Source organism: Paramisgurnus dabryanus, chromosome 24 (assembly GCF_030506205.2).
Source record: "Paramisgurnus dabryanus chromosome 24, PD_genome_1.1, whole genome shotgun sequence".
NCBI classification, from domain to species: domain Eukaryota; kingdom Metazoa; phylum Chordata; class Actinopteri; order Cypriniformes; family Cobitidae; genus Paramisgurnus; species Paramisgurnus dabryanus.
In genome coordinates this window covers 28,778,851-28,798,476 of record NC_133360.1, presented here as the reverse complement: position 1 = coordinate 28,798,476, position 19,626 = coordinate 28,778,851, and the positions used below count along the sequence as shown (strand labels likewise).

Genomic DNA, 19,626 nt, shown 5'->3' with positions numbered 1-19,626 from the left:
CTCATATATTTGTAATTCTGAAGTTAATTGTGTAAAATTAACACAGTGGCACAAAATTGCAGCGTCCGAAACCGTCTACTTCCATACTATATAGTAGGCGAAAAGCAGTATACGAGGCAAGTAGTATGTCCGAATTCATAGTATTCCAAAAACAGTAGGCAAAGAGTACCCGGATGACCTACCAATAACCCTTCGACAAGATCCCAAAGTGGACCCTTTACTATCCATGAGCTTCTAGCAGAGGAATTATCCAACGAAGAAGAAGGATATGCGTTGTTTTATCCAAAAGCGGTAACGCGGCTTTATTCAAATGCAAATACATTAAAAACGCATTTCCAAGCTCCACTCGATTTTCTAAATTAGGGTGGCTGATTTCTGAAACCACTACAAGAACCACTCTAAAAACATATCCTTGCTTGACAGAAGGCATAAAAGCCACGCAGCATTAGTCAGTGTCCTGTTTGATGAACCCGCACTAATTAACAGAACACCCAACCCATTAACCCATTATCCGACAGCAGCACTAATTTAATTTAGTATCCAACCTGAATGTTTGACAAAGACTTCGACCTGAACCAGATCTGTACACTGGGGAATTACAGTTAGAGGTACTATAGTGTTATCTTGTTAAGGGGTTATCTTGTGATCTGACTCCACTTCCAATGTGAATGCAGAGAAAATTGTTTTCTCTCTTGTTGATTTTTGCTCCACAAAGTAGATTGAGTTAAATGTTAAACAGGCCCTAGAGTGCACAGACCCTAAAATATACTCCTTTGGAAGCGCTTGATCTCAGACGTACCAAAAAGCCATCAGCCACCCAGGTTCAAGCTAATACACCTGAGCTCCATGAAGCATACAGGCACATGTAGATTAGACCTGCAAAAATGGGCCAAGCCTTACAAGACTTCACAGGCAGCTCCTGGGGCTTTTCACAGCCATTACAAATTTCAAACTAAAGCAAAAGGAGGGACTCTCTCTCTTTTCTTCTCGCTCCTAGCCTCTCGTATTTTTCCATCCAATTATACAGCCACCCCAAGTTATTCTGCAATGCCTTTCAACTTGTCTGGAGATTCCCAACGTTTGTTTAGCAAAAGGTTTGTCGTGCAGGCGTTCCTATAACCAACAGACTGTTGAACATTAAGGTAAATAAGCACTTTTGCAGCAAATGTGAGAATCAAAAAATGCCCTGCGAGCAATTGGAGAAGTGGAAATAAATGTAATAGTTGCCCCTCCTGCCGGTAAAACTACGAGAGCACATCCACTCGTGATATGGCTGGGGAATTCGATTATGTCGGAGGTAAAAGCTCATCAGTCAAGGCAATGTTTCAGTCTATTAAATAGGCCCCTGATGGGATAGAAGGCAGTGTTGGGTCTGGACCGCCCGCTGTTACAGGAAGTAGAAGGCTAGCTCTGTCATAAGCGGTTAGGTGATAACATCCAGGTTTATCTATTAGATAGAAGTATGCTTCATGAGAACTGTAAAAATTGGTTATGGGGGATAGAATGAGTTAAAGGGACAGTAGGCAACTTACATAAAGATAAGCTTTTATCTTGGGCCTACTGTTTGTTTGCAATGTAAGTTTGGGGCGTGTACACCACTAGCCAGGTGCTGACTCTAGGTGCTTTTTATCAGCAAAGCGTTTGGTTGCTATGATACTTCTGATTTGTTGAACGATGCACCGGTTGATGGTTGTGATATTTGTCCCACCCCTCCTCCACTGTGATTGGACGGCCGAGTGAGAAGTGACATTGACAAGCTGAGCATTTCTCTCTTGGTTCTCAGTGCTAAGTGTGTGCCAATGCTCAGCGCGGACAAAACCTGCCAGCTGCTGGCATTTTTGAAAAGCATGGCGCTTCAATTAAAAAACATACTCCAGCATAAATGCCTTGGTGTGCATGCCCCCTTAATGTCAAACCACGTCAAACTGACATTTAAATTATTAATAATATTTATTACTGTTACTATAAACTTCCCAAAGTAAATAAGGGCGAGGCAAGTAGACTTCAAGAAGAATCGAGCCTTCAAACGTCAAGCACAGTCAGGCAGCTTAAATGAGCGACTAGTGGCACATAAATTACACTTCACCTTTAACAAAGAGTTTATCACATAAGCTAAAGTCACTTGAAACTGTCACTTATCTTTTCCCACGTTTCCCCAGAGAAAGAAAGATAAGTACCGTGTATGGTGGTAGAGAGGAACAGGGCGCGTGACTTTACTCTGAAACGAGATTCTTACAAATTTACTGCAACGGAAAGAAGAAAATAGTAAATTAAAGACATACTGTAAGCAAACAAACACACTAAAGTGATTTCTCCTGTGGTTTGTTCACCTAGTATATGTTCGTCTTCCAGGCATGGACTCCAGCTCCCAGACGGCATCACAAGAACTCCTCATTCCAAACGACGTAAGAGATCTTTACTTTTGTTGCACGTGTTTTTTTAGGACAAATGTTTGTAAAGCCGTACTTTCATCTTTGGAGTTTTAATTGGGATAATGAGATTAAAATCTGAAGATGTTAATGATAAAATCTCTTCGCAGAAGGAAATCAGGGCAGCATTGCTTTATAAAGCAGTGTGTTTGTCTTTTCTTGTGCTGCTTGGTCATGCAGGATTACATAAAGCTTTTTTTGTTTCATTAAATACACGACCCGTGCTTTAATTAGCTTTCTGTCAATTGTATGAGGTCCAGTTCAACCCAGTCATGGCTTCTGATGTGCATAGCATTGCTCTGCTGTCAAAACAGAGATGGTAAATAAAGCCTCAGCCGTTTGTCAGAGCCAGCACTCCGGGGGCATGCGGGACGTTCCCTTCATGCCTGTTGACCGTGGCTCCCTCATCTCTCTAAGATCACAGGATTCATGGACTGGCAGAGAACCCAGCATAGACTCTGACCACACATTCAACCTATAATTACAGCTGCTCCTGCTTTGTTATTTTAATGCCACTTTACTGGTGTTTGATACTAGTGAGTGTACCAGCAAGAAATCGGTTTCAAAACAAAGCACTGGGCTTGTTATAGATACAAAGTTTTTCTTTAAAATGCATTTCCAGTACAGATGCACCGATATAAAAAAAATTCCCTGATTGACGACTATTTTGACCAATATCTGCCGATATTGATAGTTTTGAAATTTGGAAGAATACATTATTCATTCACAAAATGACCGTTAATATTGAATATTAAACTAGTCAAGTTTCTTTACATTTTCTATACAGGTAGCTTAAATTGATTGCATTGCACTCTTTTGATTGACAGAATATATCGACTTCAACTACCATCTGCTTTTAAACTATCGGCAGATAGTGTGAAAAACAGCTTTTGTCAACCGATACCAATTACTAGCCCTTATCGATGCATCTCTAATTTCCAGTAGTATTTATTTTCAATCTGGAATTCGTAACTTTTGCTTCTTTATCGCCATCTCTGTTTGAAACATAAAATTGCAGGTAACTTTACATTCTTTATGTGGATTGAAGTCGAATTAAATCAGACTTACCTTTATACAAAAATCATACCGGACAGCTCATACAGATCATAAATAAAAATTATTCACAACTGTAAGCTTATAATATTAATGTACTCGCTTAATACGTTTTTTTAATGAAAAACGTTACAGATTTTAGCTTTAAACAATTAGATGTAAACAATAATGTAATGTTGTCATTGTGATACTCAATGATCATCCAGCAACAATTCCCCAGACAGTAGGCGACTCCGGGCCGGATCCGCCCGAAGTCAGCAGTTCCGGTGTGGATCCGGCCCAAAGTCATTTGCTGTCTGGGTTTGTACAACTACGTAGGTTGCACATGTGCATTTGTGCAGTTATTCTTAGTGAATCATTTTCAATTTTGTGTCAAATCTGTGACTTTACTTGGGAATTACTTGAGAAAGTGGTTGGGCAAATTATTTTGTTATTGAGGCAGATTACTCAGACAGATTTGAAGTGAATCAGCATTTGCGTAGTTGACTGGTTGCATTATCTGGAGCGATCCCATACAAGCATTAATCATTGATTACCTTCAGGCACTCAGGAACATTAAGATTCGGCTCGTATCAGACCGACATCAGCCTTAAATGAAACTTGACTTTCCTCAAATGTATTCCTAAGCCGCTAGACCTCATTTCTAAACCTCGGCAAACATTACAAGATAAACTTCAAAGAAACTGCATCAGTTTTTCCAATCAGGGGCCAACGTAGCAAACTCGTACATTCATATTCCAGCACAAATGCATAAACAGGGAGAAGGAGAGCATGTATTATTGAAATACCCTCACAGCAATGCGATTCCAAAGCAAGGCGACATCAAACAGACATCAAACGGCTGGCAGAAGAAGTTGTTTATCATTCTCAATCAGGTTTCTCTCTACAGACGACCTGCTATTTCCGTGGCAAAGATCCCCGTTAAATCACCACGAACACGTTGCAATTATACCGGGATCAGATGGGAGCTTGAGAGTGAGGCAGTTGCGGGGGATTCAGCTGGGTCCATAAGTCAGATATCTACCTGCTCTGCGAGAGGCGGATGGGAATTTTGGCAACATTGCTTTTAGCTGGCGGGAGACATATCCTCCCCAGATTTTCATAAATTAAAGCAGACAATGGCTGTACACTTAAAATAGACCTGTCTCCAGCTCGGCTAGAGTTTAAGCATCTTTCCTGCTTAGATTTGACCCATAGCTTATTGTTTTCACCCTTGTGGGACTTACTGATACAATGAGCCACTGTGAGCCGCCTTTTTGTGGGTTGTAGTGCACCCAAGTATATTTTCAAGAGTACCTTGACTGTAGGTTAACGAAAATGAGTACCGTTTTTATGGGTGTTTGTCTATATGTCCTGTGGCTCTGAGACACATGAATATCTCATGGCTTTTTCTTAATGAAGGATGTTGGTTAGATGTATGGTGCAGTACACGGGGCATTCTGGAATGCTCTGTATCAAGGTGGCAGCGGCCTACTACACACGCTTGCCTACAATCAGCTGCGCCATTAATAGACCCCGGGCACTGGGGAGAGCTGTGTGTCGAATCAGAGGCTTTGACGTCTGAATGACTTGTGAGGAAAGGAATGCTTTGTGGAGGAACACGTAGACTCGTTCGCACATTTCCATCCACACACTTGTAGTGAAGGTTGGGGGCTGGGACACGAGGTTAACAAAAGACAAGCTGTCAGTCATTTGAATGATAAACCTCCGACTCATCCTTGTTAGGGTCATTTCACTTTATCATCATCTAGGCTTGACACCAAGCCATAAGGGTCACCCAACCCCCTTGCCCTCTTCGTGCAACTGTACACACCTCAAATTTGGGGAATAACCAGAAATAACTAGTCCACCATCAAGTGTGGTGTGCTGATTTGTCCCCAACCGGCTGCTTTAATAGACCAAAGCTAGCTAAGTTCTAGACAAGTCAGAATCTCCTTTTCATCAGTCTTCTTGCTTTGCAAGCACCCAACATTTTCGAAAGCCGGATGCGCCACATAGGATGAATTGAGTTCACCACCTGTCATCGGTTTAAACCGTCTAGATCCACAAAATAAACAGAACCATTAGCGGATGCTCGGTACAGAGGTAGCACCATGCGTAGGCACAGCCTTGTCAGATGAATGCATTGATAAACCTGCACCTTCTTGACTCAGCGACCTACAGCAGTATTCACAGTAATGCAGAGGCAAATGTGACGGCATGCACACGGCAATAGACCGAATTGTTTGTCTAGAAACGCATTAGATATAGGCATGGGACCGCAAACGGTGATCCGGAAAATCAATAGTCACTTAGCAACGCAAGTGGGTGGGTAGGATTATATGTCATGTTTTATGAATTTTGACAGGATTGCAGTTGACCAAGCGCTGGGGACGTTCTAGCTGTCCCAGTTGTAGCTATGCAATATTTTGGTTTTCTTTAGAGTCGTACAGTTGATATGTTTGTCTGATTAGTTTTGGGAATCGATAACCGCTTTCATTTTTTGAAATACCAAAACGTTTTGATAGCATTCGGTACTGATCATTGTTCTTCAATGCCTTAAGCTGTTTGTGTTTCCTGAATTACAATTCAGGGGCGGTGCTGGATCTACAACACAACGTCAAGAGAAATTATGATTTACGAGTCTGAATTTAATGCAATAAAAAGAAACTCAAGGTTGCTGGAAAAAGCTATAAATAAACTATATTAAATTGCCCACGCATGTTGCATGCAACAAATATCTAGCAGTATACCGATCATAAACAGATAGACTGTTATGAGCAGGTACATTTGTCAATAGGACTAATAAATCTTAAACTTTTGAGTTATGTCCATCTCCAGGGCTGATAGCCAATTTTCTTACTATATATTATGATGTTTTGATGGGATGCAATTTTGTAACATTCACTATGTGCACATTTGCTTGAGATCCATTAATGAATCCACATTTTTCCCACAGCTAATTGGTTCAATAATCGGCAGGCAGGGTACAAAAATCAACGAGATCCGTCAGGTATCCGGGGCCCAAATTAAAATCGGCAGTCAACTGGACAGCACCAGTGACCGACACGTCACCATCACAGGCTCCCCAATCAGCATCAACCTGGCCCAGTATCTAATCACATCTTGGTAAGCACTGGACGCCAACCCATCATAACAGACCCAGGGTGTTCCTATCTAACAACTCTGTATGTCTATCAAGGGTTGCATTTGACTACATAATGCTGACCAATTTTGACATGCTTGACTTATGGGAGTATTACGTTTGGGTCTTTCCAGTCTATGGTTTGCTGGCCGAAAAGCGTATGGCGTAGCACAACTACAAAGCAAGATGATGTGGAGGGCGAGGGATTAATTGGCCAGGTTTCAAACCAGAAGCTTGTTAGAGCGAAGGCAGGGCTGCCTCATAGACAGCCTGTAATTTTCTTCCACGAGGTCTATGCGGTTTCTAATTTGATAAAATGTTGTGGCAGGCAAGAAATATTTTTTTTAAGGCTTCCCCGTCATTGCATAATGTAATTCGCTAATGTAAGAAAATTGATAGTTTTGTTTCTTTATAAAAATGACAGTTTTAAGGCCAATTCAATTAACACAAGGTAGAATTTGTTAAACACTCACAAATCAAACAGGAAGGAGAGAAATGTAGAGGTTTTGTTAGTTAAAAGTTCAAATAGGGATGACTAAAATTTAAACTGTGGACCTAAGCATATTCACTATAATGAGGAAATTGAATAAATTAGACTCCACTCGAAATGAGAGACTCATTCAACAAGTAGTTACTGCCGTTTCAGACGGAGAAATAATAGATGCAGTGGCATGGACTCGACTACATATTAATTCTCCCACCAAATTATGACTCAGCATGTTGATGGGGAGCAATAATTAGGTCTTGAATGAAATATTCATGCTTGTCTCAGGTGTGTTCAACAAGCAGACTGGTGCATAATGTCAAACCCATTCTGAGAAGCCCCTCATTATTTTATTGGAGGTTGTTTTGTTTGTTTGAAGATTTTTTGGAAAGATTTTGTTGTTTTGATTATGTCTTAATATTATTGATTTTAGTGGTTTCTCATTAGTTGAAGTCATATTACTTTAGTTTTTGCAGATCACGGAGGCACTCCTTAATGAGTTCAAGCCAAAATCAAACACGATTATTCATTTTCTGAAGGTCTTATCGGTAGACGTCAGTGTCACTTTCTAACAATACTTTATTTGATAGCTGTTTCCTTGCATTGCATCAGATTGTTCTGCATATTGAACACACCCCCACTTGATTTTTCAACTTGATCGATTCAACATAAGCCTTTTAATGTCAACAAACAAATCGCACATTTGATTATATGCATTTGCAATTTGAAACGTGTTGACAAATGCATTTTTTTTTTTTTTGACGACTTAATACACTGCAAACTATTTTCTTAATCAGTATTTTTGTGTGGTTTTCAAAAACGAAGAAAAATCTGAGAATCAAACCTGCGTAAGACTCAATATAATGTAGGCTATCTTGAATTTTTTGACTCAGTTGGCAAACTGTTTTCACGTTTTAGGCCCTGTCCCAAATGGCGCACTTCATGTGGACTTTCAGTCTCGTGGCCTTAAATTGCACGTGCTCGCTTAAGCCTGGGATACACTGCACGATTATTGGCTGTCCCAGACGAAAGATTGCCATCGTAAAACAATCGCTGCAATTTCTGTGATCGTGGCTCTTCATCAGTGGTCCTATGTCGTACAATGAAAGTCTTTCCCAGTCTTGCGTCCAAAGATAGCCTACGATAGTTTTCTGACAGTGTCAGAAATTCGGCATGATCACCGCACAAGCGTGTTTGCTGCTATGACCTGCGTGCTGGTATTTGTTTACCACGAGCACATGCTGGTGACGTTGTGCTAACGTGTGACGCAGCTGCCGAAGCTTTCATCATCGTACAGTCTACATGCCTGTCGCACCCAAGTTTAAATGATCCATGTCGCACAGTGTGATAAGGTAATGGTCTTATAGGAGGGCAAAAATCCTGCAGTGTATTCCAGGCTTAAGTCTACGAGTCTGTAGGGCAGGGTTCCCCAAATCTTACCCTGGAGGGGCTGAGCACTGCAGAGTTTAGCTCCAGCCCTGCTAATCAAGGTCTTCATGATCACTAGAAAATCACAGGTGGGTAAGTTTGATTAGGGTTGGACCTAAACTATGTAGTGCTCCGGTCCTCCAGGGTAAGATTTGGGGAACCCTGCTGTAGGGATGTCCCATCTATCATTTATAAGCTACCCCCTTTGCACACTTGATGCTGTCTTCGGCGAAGCCGGCACTGCAACAGGTTTCGTGCACTTTACCAACCTAATTGCGAAAGAGCAATCAGACAACGGAAGGGAGGAGTTCACACTGATACTGATTGATTCCTATTTCTGGTGTGACCCTCGTGTCTGTTCCAAAATATGACTTCGCGCACTTTACCAACCCAGAAGTCCTTGCGTAAGAGCAATCAGACCAATCCGATGATGGAAGGGAGGAGTTCACACTGACGGGCAACTTCTCTTCCTATTTATTTCCCGCGAGACGCTCGAGTCTGTCCCAAAACACGACTCTGGTGCACCCACATTGACTTGCATCAAGGGTCCCTAAAGTCTGCACTCTATGATGTCATCAAAGTGTGGACTCTGAGGAGGACCACAAGTCCGGAGTGTGCCATTTGGGACAGGGCCATAGACTTTCAAAACAAGAAAACCATTTGCAAATGTGAATAAACTGAATTCAGGATAAAATCCAAGTCTTATGCATGTTTTGCTTCTGAGGTAAATGTCTTTTGTACTGGAAAACGAGCCAAAAATACTGATTTAAGATGATTTGTTTGCAGTGTAAATTTAAAAGAAATGCTACTGAAATTGAAATCATTTTGTTTCTTTTTCCTAAGCCCCTACCCACGCCATCACCCCGAATTAAACAGCTCCTTTCCCATGAGTGCAAAGGTCCCCCCTCAAATAATCTGTTGCAACCACCAGCAAAACACACCTCTCTTATGATTTTCGTTTCTGTTTTTCTTTTCGATTTTCGTTTGTTTTTTCTCAATTTTTGTTTAACATGTCTTTTATTTGACCTTCTAACCCTTCTCCATTCGCCTCCCTCTCCTGTTCCTCCACCCTCCTCCCCTCCACCTCCTCCCCCTCCCTTCCTCGTACAGTTTAGAGACCGCCAAATCCACTGCCCAGTCCTCCTCCATGTCGACCCCTGTAGACCTCAACATGAGCTTCACCCAGACTGCTCCCCATGCATCGTCCTCTGCCGCAGCCCTGGCAGCGATGGGTGGCCTGCCCCACGCTCCAATCTTGGGCGCCCCCTATACCCTTCCCCTCTCCAGCCTCCTGGGAATCAAATCCGTCCCCTTCCTGGCACTCTCGGCACCTGCCGCCAGCGCAGCGGCCGCTGCCCCCGCTCACGGCACCCTGGCTTCCTACACCGCCAAGATCTCTTCCGCTAACGGCATCAAGAAACCGGAGCGACAGAAGTTCGCACCCTACTGAGGAACTTCCACCAATTTCCAGTGACGAGGATCCTTTTCCTCTAGCCTGATGTAGCCGTGTAGTCTACACCAATTTGTTTCCGTTTTTGTTTTGTAGCTCGTCCTGAGAAAGGTAGGAAAATAATGGCATCATTTGTTTTACGTTGTTTTCTGGCTGAGGTAGCCGCTAAAGCCATAGACAATTCCTAATCTCCTATTTTCCCAAAATCTTTACACACGTTTGTCTGCTCTTATTTATTGATAACAATGAAATATTCCCGCAAAGAGTTTATAACGTACGACACTGTTGACTGATGCTAATCTCTTATTATGTATCAGCTTTTATACAATATGATGTCTGTGAATGCTTCTGTATACAACTTTCTGAATTTTTTTTTTTTTAGAAATCTGTATTAAATTAAAAATATGGAGAAAAATGTTTTTAAAATGACAACAGATCTAAACCTCGCTTTTGTGTTACATTTTTACGTTTCGTTCACATTCGTTTTAAAATGTTATTTATTTTATTTATTGTACGTATTGAGTGTTTCTTTTACGATCAATGTTTGTTTTCTGTAACAGCTGCAGGTAAAAAAAAACAAAAACAAAAAAATCTTCAAATATCTTCCATTCGATCATGGTTACACCCATTCTGACACGCATCTGAGTAACCAAGAACAAGACCGATTTCTGGAAAGCGTCCAGCGCCACAGTGAAGCCTAGCATAATAAAAGTCCAAATACTTAACGGTAGCTATTCTTTCGAAACTCGTACGGAGGTGTGTCAGGGGTTTTCGTCACTGTTTCTGATGGCGTAAAATGACTACTATGCATGGTGACTTCCCTTGTCGTAAACTAATGCTGCATGTTGACTCGGCCCCTTACACGCACACACTAGCAACGACAACGGCTTTTAAAATAGGCAGTGTTGCAGAAGAGCAATATTGGTTCCAGATTTAGATGTAAACATACTGTAGCTACAGTCATTATGATTATGCTCGATCACAAGAGTATATTACACAGACTTCCTATTTGTTTTTCTTTTTATTCAAATTAATATAGAAAATATCACACTTATTTTTCTAAAACTAGAGTCCTAAAATTGAATGTGACCACTCATTCACACTTAGATGTTGTGTAACCTTGTCATTTGATTTCTTTCATTAGGTTATTTGTTTAGATATACTTCTCTCAAACGTCTGTCCCATACTCATTTGCATGAATTTAACTTGGCGTCTATGCAAAACATCTCGGGGGTGGTTCAGCGAAGTATCCTATGTCAACAGCCCAGAACAAACCATTGTTGAGAAAGAGCTGATTGACGAAACCCGAACCCAAGAACAATGATGCTTTTACGAACCATTCTTTGTATAATATATATATATACACACACACATGAATATATACGTTGTATTATATCCATACTTCCCATTCCGAAGCCTAACACGTAACCACCTTTTCACAAACTACTGTATATGAAATGACACAGTGTGGCCATGACATGCACTGTTGCACTTCACAACGAGAGTTCGGAAAACCGTTCGGATGCTTGAATTTTCCGAGGTTTGGGAAAGTTTGTCAGCCTCGACATAAATGTAACTTCTGTTTTAGTTCCATTCATCATTGCCATACAAATGAATAATAAACACTGTATTAACGTAATCCAGCCTCTTTTGTCCTCTTTCAGCTGTGTTGATAGCTGGGAATGTGTGGGCCAGGAGGCACAATGACTTATTTTGTTTTTGGTACATGATAGGATATTGTTCAAACTTAAAGCTTGCATAAACAAGCCAGTTTAACAACTAAGTCCTATGGCACGCTGAGTGTTTTAGTAAAGCAGGAAGCCACTTAAGCAAAAGAGTACAATGATTTTACAACGTATAGATGTTGTCGGGCACTGAGCAAAGCTCCTTAACTGTGGTAAATGGCTTTTTTATTAGGCAACAGTACTGTGATAAAAGACACCAATGTTCAATAAATCTATTATACCATGGGGCTGTTGAATGCTTGATTCTGATTGGCTGAAAAATTTTCCATGTGTATGCATTATTTTTCAATAAACGCACACCTGGCTTGTCAAATGTCTTAAAATAACCACCAGAGCAATTTCTGTGGTACCCGCGGTACAACTCAGCTTTGCGTCAGGCCGCATTACAACCTTGGGTGTGCATTATTTTCGAATACTTCAAAGGCCCGTTGTCAATTATTCAGTCCATCCAAAAAATGCGATTGTGCGATTGCATGATTCATTGCATAATCAACCAAAGTCTGCATGTTTATGCGGGGACCGCATTTTTTAAATACGTCGTACTTTTGCCGCATAAATTGCAGATTTCTGCTCGCAAAATATGCAGGGCTTGCATGATTTCATAATCACCGCATTTCGCAGTAAAAAGTCATATATATCTTAGTCCCCTACTGTCATGGAAATGTAAGGAAGTGACGTAATTACGTGACATGAACATCAATGAAAAGTTCCCCACTATTTCATTGCATACAATTGCATAATTGTCTCGCATATTCCTTTGCATTTTTTAAGAAAATGTGCCGCAAGATCAAGGATTTTTGCCTGTAACAATCACAAAAAAAGTCTGTGTTTTACTTACTCAAGGGATAGTTCAGCCAGAAATGAAAATTAGGTCATCGTTTACTCACCCTCAGGTTCTTTGAAACCTGTATAAACATTTTGAGAAATGTTTGTAATTAGGAATGTGCATCTCCATAACTATATACGCATCTCGATGCATAGCCTATGATACGATACATTAAATATATGAGCAGCTACCGAAGCGATACGATGTGATTCACCCCTTTGCGATGCAGTGTGATCCGAGGCCATGAAAAAATATGATGCTATTCAATTGAATATGGTACACGCATACATAAATCTGTTTTTTACTGATGCAATAATGTTAGAAACGATGCATCGTGATGCAAATGCTAATTTGTATCCGATACACTATTTTTTAAACGGATGCATCACATTTTTTTAAATTTTAATTTTCCCATCACTATTTGTAATCAAGAAGTTTTTGGAGCACCATTGACTTCCATAGAAGTAGTTTGATGCTCCAAAACTGGTTACAAACATTGCTCAAGATATTTTTGTGTTCAGCTGAACAAATGTATGCAGGTTTGAATTTTTGGATGAACTGCCTCTATAATAATAGCTTTTTGGAATATTTTTAACTAAATAAATATTTTGCTCATTAATCTTCAATATAAGGATTTAAACAGATACGTTAAAAATCACATTTACTTGTAGCTTCAAGATAAGTATAAATTATAGATCACCATTATAATACATTATGATCTTGTGATGTCTCTATGGAGAATATGAATAGGTGTTCTTTAACTTTTGCGCTCGATTGCAGTCCAGGCACTTTTAATATAGATTTCAGCCAATATTATTAGGGTTGGGACGATAAATCGCCTGATAATGCTTGCTACTGTATGGTTCTCAATGAACAGAATAAGCGAATAGCTATCAAACATCTGCATATTATAGAAATCTGTTTACATGCAAATGAATAAAGCGGCCACGCAGAGACATGCGCACATGAACAAAACTGCAAGAAATAAAAAAAATGTTCAGGGTAATGAGCAAAAAAACTACATGTGCCGATCTGTTTTGCTTACACTATTTATGGGCTTTCTAAAAAAAAAACTATTTTACGCATTTACATGACCCTGTACGTTATCAGTTTATTAAGCATTATCGGCATAAGATGAATTACGGTGAAACACTTTTCTGTTCTGTCCAAGCATGACATTATGTTTTTACAAGCTTTAGCATCCTCTCAAAGCTAATTAAAAAGCTATCGCACGACGAGCTGTTAATATAGACGCTCTAAAATAAGACGTCCATGCTTTGTTTGAACAAGTCTCTGTTGTGTCACTCATTGCACAAGGTGTATTTTCATTCCAGTGGAAAGACCCCTTGAGAGCAATACTGACTCATCTCTACGGCCATAGCCAAAATTCATGCGTATAATAAACAAACTCAGCTATAATAACATGCTGACACACCAGCGATCCTCTTGTCTTACAATCCCAGCTCGACCCGAGCCGAGAGTGCCGCCCAACTGGCGGGCCGCCATCAGGCCATGCGACGACGCCAAAGATGAAAGCCGACTATGAATAAAGCTTACACCTCATAGCAGCTGCACAAACACAAACAAATTCTTACAGGCGGGGTTTGCCGTTGTGAACGGTTGGGAGGCCTAACCACATTCTCCATCTCACACAACAACGCACCGGGCATATTGTCACCCATCAATGTCCATCGTATACGACCCTACATTGAGTAATTACGACCCTGTCTGTAAAATCCAAGCTAAAGTCTCAATCAAATTATGAGAAGCATTAAAGTTTCATTTCAATCTTTGACATGACCTTACTTAGTCAATATTAAAGATATCAAGGTTATATGAAAAATAAAACTGTAAATTTTTGGTTCTTACAGGCTGGGTTTACAATCACGCGAGCGATCACTTCTTTCAGCCATGAATGAGTGGAATAATCACTACAATTTACCAACAATTGATGACAATCTGAGGACTTTGTGGCTTAAAATGGAAGCTAGTAATTATATGGCCTCTCGCTTGTGAGTTTGGCACACGAACAGAAGCGTGCGCCTCGTGCCACGTACTCGAAAACCATTAAAGTGGGATTAAATCCAGAGGAAACGGAAATTTAGATCAGCCCATTAAACGTAAAGTAGAGCGTATTTGTAGCCCAAAGCTATCTGGAAAGGACCGGGCATTATTTAGGGTCACTGTGACCTTCACAGAGATTTTGGAGTGTAACAGGAAAATGAAAGGAATTTTTAAATAGAAACGAAACAGCTGCAACTTCAGCAATGGACCGATCAAAACATGAAACTATTTAAAAAAAAAAAAAATTGAGGTATAGGTTTGAATGATTTTAGTTCTGGGAATGGATTTGCCTTGAGCACCAAGTGATAACACATAAGCAAGTCTGATGGCAAGCATCTATGACATCCAGAAGCAGAAATCCTCTCACGTTTTGGAAGAACAATTATAATCTAAAGGGAAAGCATGCATTTATGCATTGCCAAATATTGAAACAGGTATTTTGAACACTCCCACCACCTGCCATTGGTCAAACAAAAACCATCCCAGCATTCATATTCAACAATGCTTCAGGTCTGTGTATTGAACACTAATGACAAAATGTTAGCATCTGTTGTTTAAAAAATACTTTTTAGGCATTAGAAATCATGTTATTCTTAAATTAACTCTTTCCCTGCCAGTGTTTTTTTTTTTAGTTGCCAGCGCCAGCATTTTTCATGATTTTCACAAATGTTTAATGCCTTCCAGAAAATAATGTTCTTAAAATATATAAACATACAATATAGAGAACAGACCCTCTGCTTTAAAAAAAAAAGTTTCATCCTGCCTTTAATTGTTTTCTTTTTATCATCTCTCAAATATGAGTAGGTTTCTTCAAAAACACCAAATTTTGAGCAAAAAGATGAAATAATTCAATTTAGAAGGACGTGTTAGTTTCACGTATTGGTTATTCAATTGTTTTTCCTATTTTTAAAATATTGTCGCCTAGGTTTGGGGTTAGATTTGCTGTTTGCGTTAGGTTGTCACTTTAAGTATTGGTTTATACAAAGTTTTTAAACCATTGTCGCCTGACGTTAGGGCAGTGTTCGAAATGAGGGGGTCTGGGGGGGCTCCTATAAGCCTTGCGGGACCCCCCATAAAGCACAAAAATATAAATTAGGGGGGACCCCTGGTTTTTATTAAAAATTAAAAATACTACATGAATTTAAAATTTGCATGTTGCGCTGCCACAAGGTAAACTAATTCAAATGATTTCTGTCTGAAATAAATATTAACTCTCTAGTGCGCCTCCCGCTGTTTTCTGGAGGAATTGACAGACGAGATGTGAATTATTTTCACCTCATTGATGGTAAAAATCTTTAGAAATTTTTAGGATTAGGTTTTTATTTTTAATTCTTCTCAAACTATTATTTCACACCAGTGGCGAGTCAAAAGAAACTTAGCTAGGGGACCCCCCCCCATAAGCTTTGACATAATTCGAACACTGTGTTAGGGGTGAATTAATCATTTATTTTTCAAAAGACCTGTTAATGAGTAAATTTTTTATTTGGTGTGCTGATGTGACAGAAACATTTATGTTCAACTCCTAAATAAGCACAAGTGAGATTTAATTTGAATATTTGAAGACTTTTCATATTTAACATTTGCAAATCATTTATTGGGGCAAATTCACTGTGCATAGCATATACTTGGATAATAAATTGAATTTGGGAGGTTTTTAAGAACTTCTTCACTTTCATGCAGACATCTTTACCCTTATATTAATAGCTTAATATTAAAAGATCAGTTGTCTTTAATGATATGTCACCAATCATATTACATTACTAACAGTAAGCTCTCTAGTTGTGTGTACTGTTAAATGATAAGCCAAGCATGTACTCAAACACACTCCTGCTGTTTTGTACAATTTATATTTGTTTTAACTACGAGTGCAACAAAATAATAACCAGGAAGGATACTTTGAAGATTTGGAGAAGATATTGTGACAACACAGCCATTTTGGAGAAGTATTACCAACAGTAGCTGTGGTACAGGGAATATTGAAGTCCCTTGGTATTTTCCACAGACAGAGTAAGTAAAGGATTTTATTGCATCAGTCTCAAGTTGTTCAGATTTGTGTCTATATTTTTGAAATAATGTGTTTTAATTTTTATGGCAGTGCAATGCTTTGCCCCATAAACTACTGTAATTGTGTTTTTACAAACTGAGGGGAAATTGTTGGCTTGTGTTGCACCAGGGCCGGCGTCAAGGGGGGGCATTCGCGGGCAGTGCCCCCCCAAACAGGTTGTTGTGAGCTGACAGTCTGTACCAGTTGTATGAGTGTGTGCTTGCACTGTATTTGTTGTTTTAATGTCTTGTTTTTGCTAATTATTGTTGCTATTGCGTGCCCCCCCGTTGGAAGCCAAGTGTCCCCCTGTTAGTTATGGTCTGGTGCCGGCTCTGTGTTGCACTGAACCTAAAAACGTTCAGAGGTGGATTGCCATCTTTGTTCTTATAATCAGATCATATCTGAGGTTTATAAAAATCATAGTATAAAAATGTTTGCTTATTTCAACAACCCTAAGGCAAATATCTTTTGAGATGAGAGACATTAATGTTTTTATTTAGCTAAACATATGAGCTGAAAAATCCATATTCTAGCATTAAGTTAAGTGTTGTCAAATCATCTGTGCCGCATATTTAAAATTTCGTCTGGAACACAGACTGAAATATTGATGATTCATCCTGCACTTATGGGCGTGCCCAAATGTCTGTCCAATAAAACGCCACCTGCCGCTCGCTGTACATAGCAAATATTGGCTCACAGCTGTGACCAGCTGAATTTAAAAAGACATTTCAAAAAGAGTCTGGTCGGTCTCAACTTGTATTGCTCTTGTGTTTATACAAAAAAGCATCACATTTACAGACAGTACAGCTTTTATACAGAAAATAAAGGTTACTACACACTACATAAAACAATACATTTGAAAGTAGGTTATTAGGTGGGAACCAGTACCAACTAGGCATGGGCCGGTTACCGGTTTCAAGGTATACCGAGGGTTCAAGTTTTCAAAACCACTAAAATGTTGCGTAATACTGTCTCCAAGGTATGAGTGGTGTTTATATAAAATTCATTAAATCATGTGATTGATTTGATGTTTACATTTTATATGCAACACATTTTAGAGTTGCAATGGCAATACCGCAACACCATGAAACTGTGGTATTTTTGCTAAAGGTTATCATACCGCCAGAATCTTATACCGGCCCATACCTAGTACCAACTTGATTGTACGTAAATCTAATTCACATAAGGAATACATTCATATGGTCTTAAAGGGATAGTTCACCCCCCCAATTTTTTTTTCATAAATCACTTACCCTTATGTCATCCTAAACCACCAAGTTCTCCAATTGTCTTCATAACACATTTTTAGATAAACCGGGAGGGGCTTCTGTCCGTGGGCACATCTTATGAACAAATTTGTGCGTACGTGCTTAGTGAATGAGACCCAGTGTTTGTAATGAATGTGGTCTAACTTTCATACTAAAATTGATTTTAAATGTATGCAAAAACATAGGAACAACTTAGACCACATGTGCGCAATAATCATGAACAATTTTATATCTTTTTTCCTGTTTTATGATTATTGCGCAAATGTGGTCTAAGTTGTTCTTATTTATTTATTAATTGATTTTAAATGTATGCAAAAACTTAAGAACAACTTAGCAATAATCACGAACAAGGAAAAAAGATATAAAATCGTTCACGATTATTGCGCACATGTGGTCTGTTTGTGTGTGGTGTGCTGTCTTTGACACAACATGGCACACTACACACTATAGGAGCAAAACGCTTAAATCTAAGATTTTTTATCACATTTTAAAAATCGGCATCATGCGCCATAGTCTGGTCGCTAATGTGCTTTGAACAACCAAGGAGTATTACAAATTGTTCAATAAAATAGTTTGTTTTGTTTTCTTTGCGCACAAGAGCGTTCTCGTCCCTTCGTAATATTATTATTGAACGACTGATGGACCTTTTTGAAGAGGTTTTTCATTCTTTTCTGGGAAATGGATTGTAAAATTAATTTCACAAGCCAATGGGACAAACAAAAGCCTCACGGTTTTTATCAAAAATATCTAAAAATGTGTTCTGGAGACAATCGGAGCACTGGTTGGTTTAGAACGGACACTAGGACTTTTCCCACAGGGTTTTTCTCCTAGGGTTTTTTTTCAACCCCCTGGGGAGTCTGATGACATTGGCTTAAAGGATTAGTCAATTTTCTTAAAAAAATCCAGATAATTTACTCACCACCATGTCATCCAAAATGTTGATGGCTTTTTTTGTTCAGTCGAAAAGAAATTATGTTTTTTAAAGGAAAAGATTCCAGGATTTTTCTCATTTTAATGGACTTTAATGGACCCCAACACTTAACAGTTTAAATGCAGTTAAAAATTGCAGTTTCAAAGGACTCTAAACGATCCAAAATGAGGCAGTAGGGTCTTACCTAGCTAAACGATTGTCATTTTTGACAAGAAAAATAAAAAATATGCACTTTTAATCCACAACATCTCATCTTCCTCTGGTCATGTGACGCTCCAGCGCGACCTAACGTAAATGCGTAGTGACGTAGGGAGGTCACGTGTTACATATATGAAACGCACATTTGCGGACCATTTATACAATAAACTGACACAAAGACATTAATAAGTATCATTCCACATACAACAATGTCTGAACGGTCCTCTTTCTCCACACTTGTAAACACTGGGGCGTAGTTTTGCATACATCATCTGTGACCTCTTGACGTGATGACGTATTGCGTGAGGTCGCACTGGCGCGTCACAGAACCGGAGATAGACGAGAAGTTGTGGTTTAAAAGTGCATATTTTTTATTTTTCTTGTCAAAAATGACAATCATTTAACTAGATAAGACCCTTATGCCTCGTTTGGGATCGTTTAGAGTCCATTGAAATGGCAATTTTTAACTGCATTTAAACTGTTAAGTGTTGGGGTCCATTAAAGTCCATTAAAATGAGAAAAATCCTGGAATGTTTTCCTCAAAAAACATAATTTCTGCTCAACTGAACAAAGAAATAAATC

At 39.3% G+C, this 19,626-nt stretch overlaps 1 protein-coding gene across 5 annotated transcripts in view; it reads left to right on the top strand.

The window, feature by feature from the left end:
• pcbp4 (poly(rC) binding protein 4) overlaps window positions 1–11,546 on the top strand; it is a 91,336-nt gene extending 79,790 nt beyond the window's left edge. For 2 of the 5 annotated variants that reach the window (XM_065259830.1, XM_065259828.1), the window contains 3 exons: window positions 2,353–2,405; window positions 6,421–6,590; window positions 9,629–11,546. In XM_065259830.1, coding sequence (XP_065115902.1) covers window positions 2,353–2,405; window positions 6,421–6,590; window positions 9,629–9,968 — 563 coding nt within the window. In that variant the 3' untranslated portion in view covers window positions 9,969–11,546. Of the gene's footprint in view, window positions 1–2,334; window positions 2,406–6,420; window positions 6,591–9,361 lie in introns of all 5 variants that reach the window. The other 3 variants (XM_065259829.1, XM_065259827.1, XM_065259831.1) reach the window with 2 other exon arrangements.
• Window positions 11,547–19,626: the final 8,080 nt, after the last annotated feature.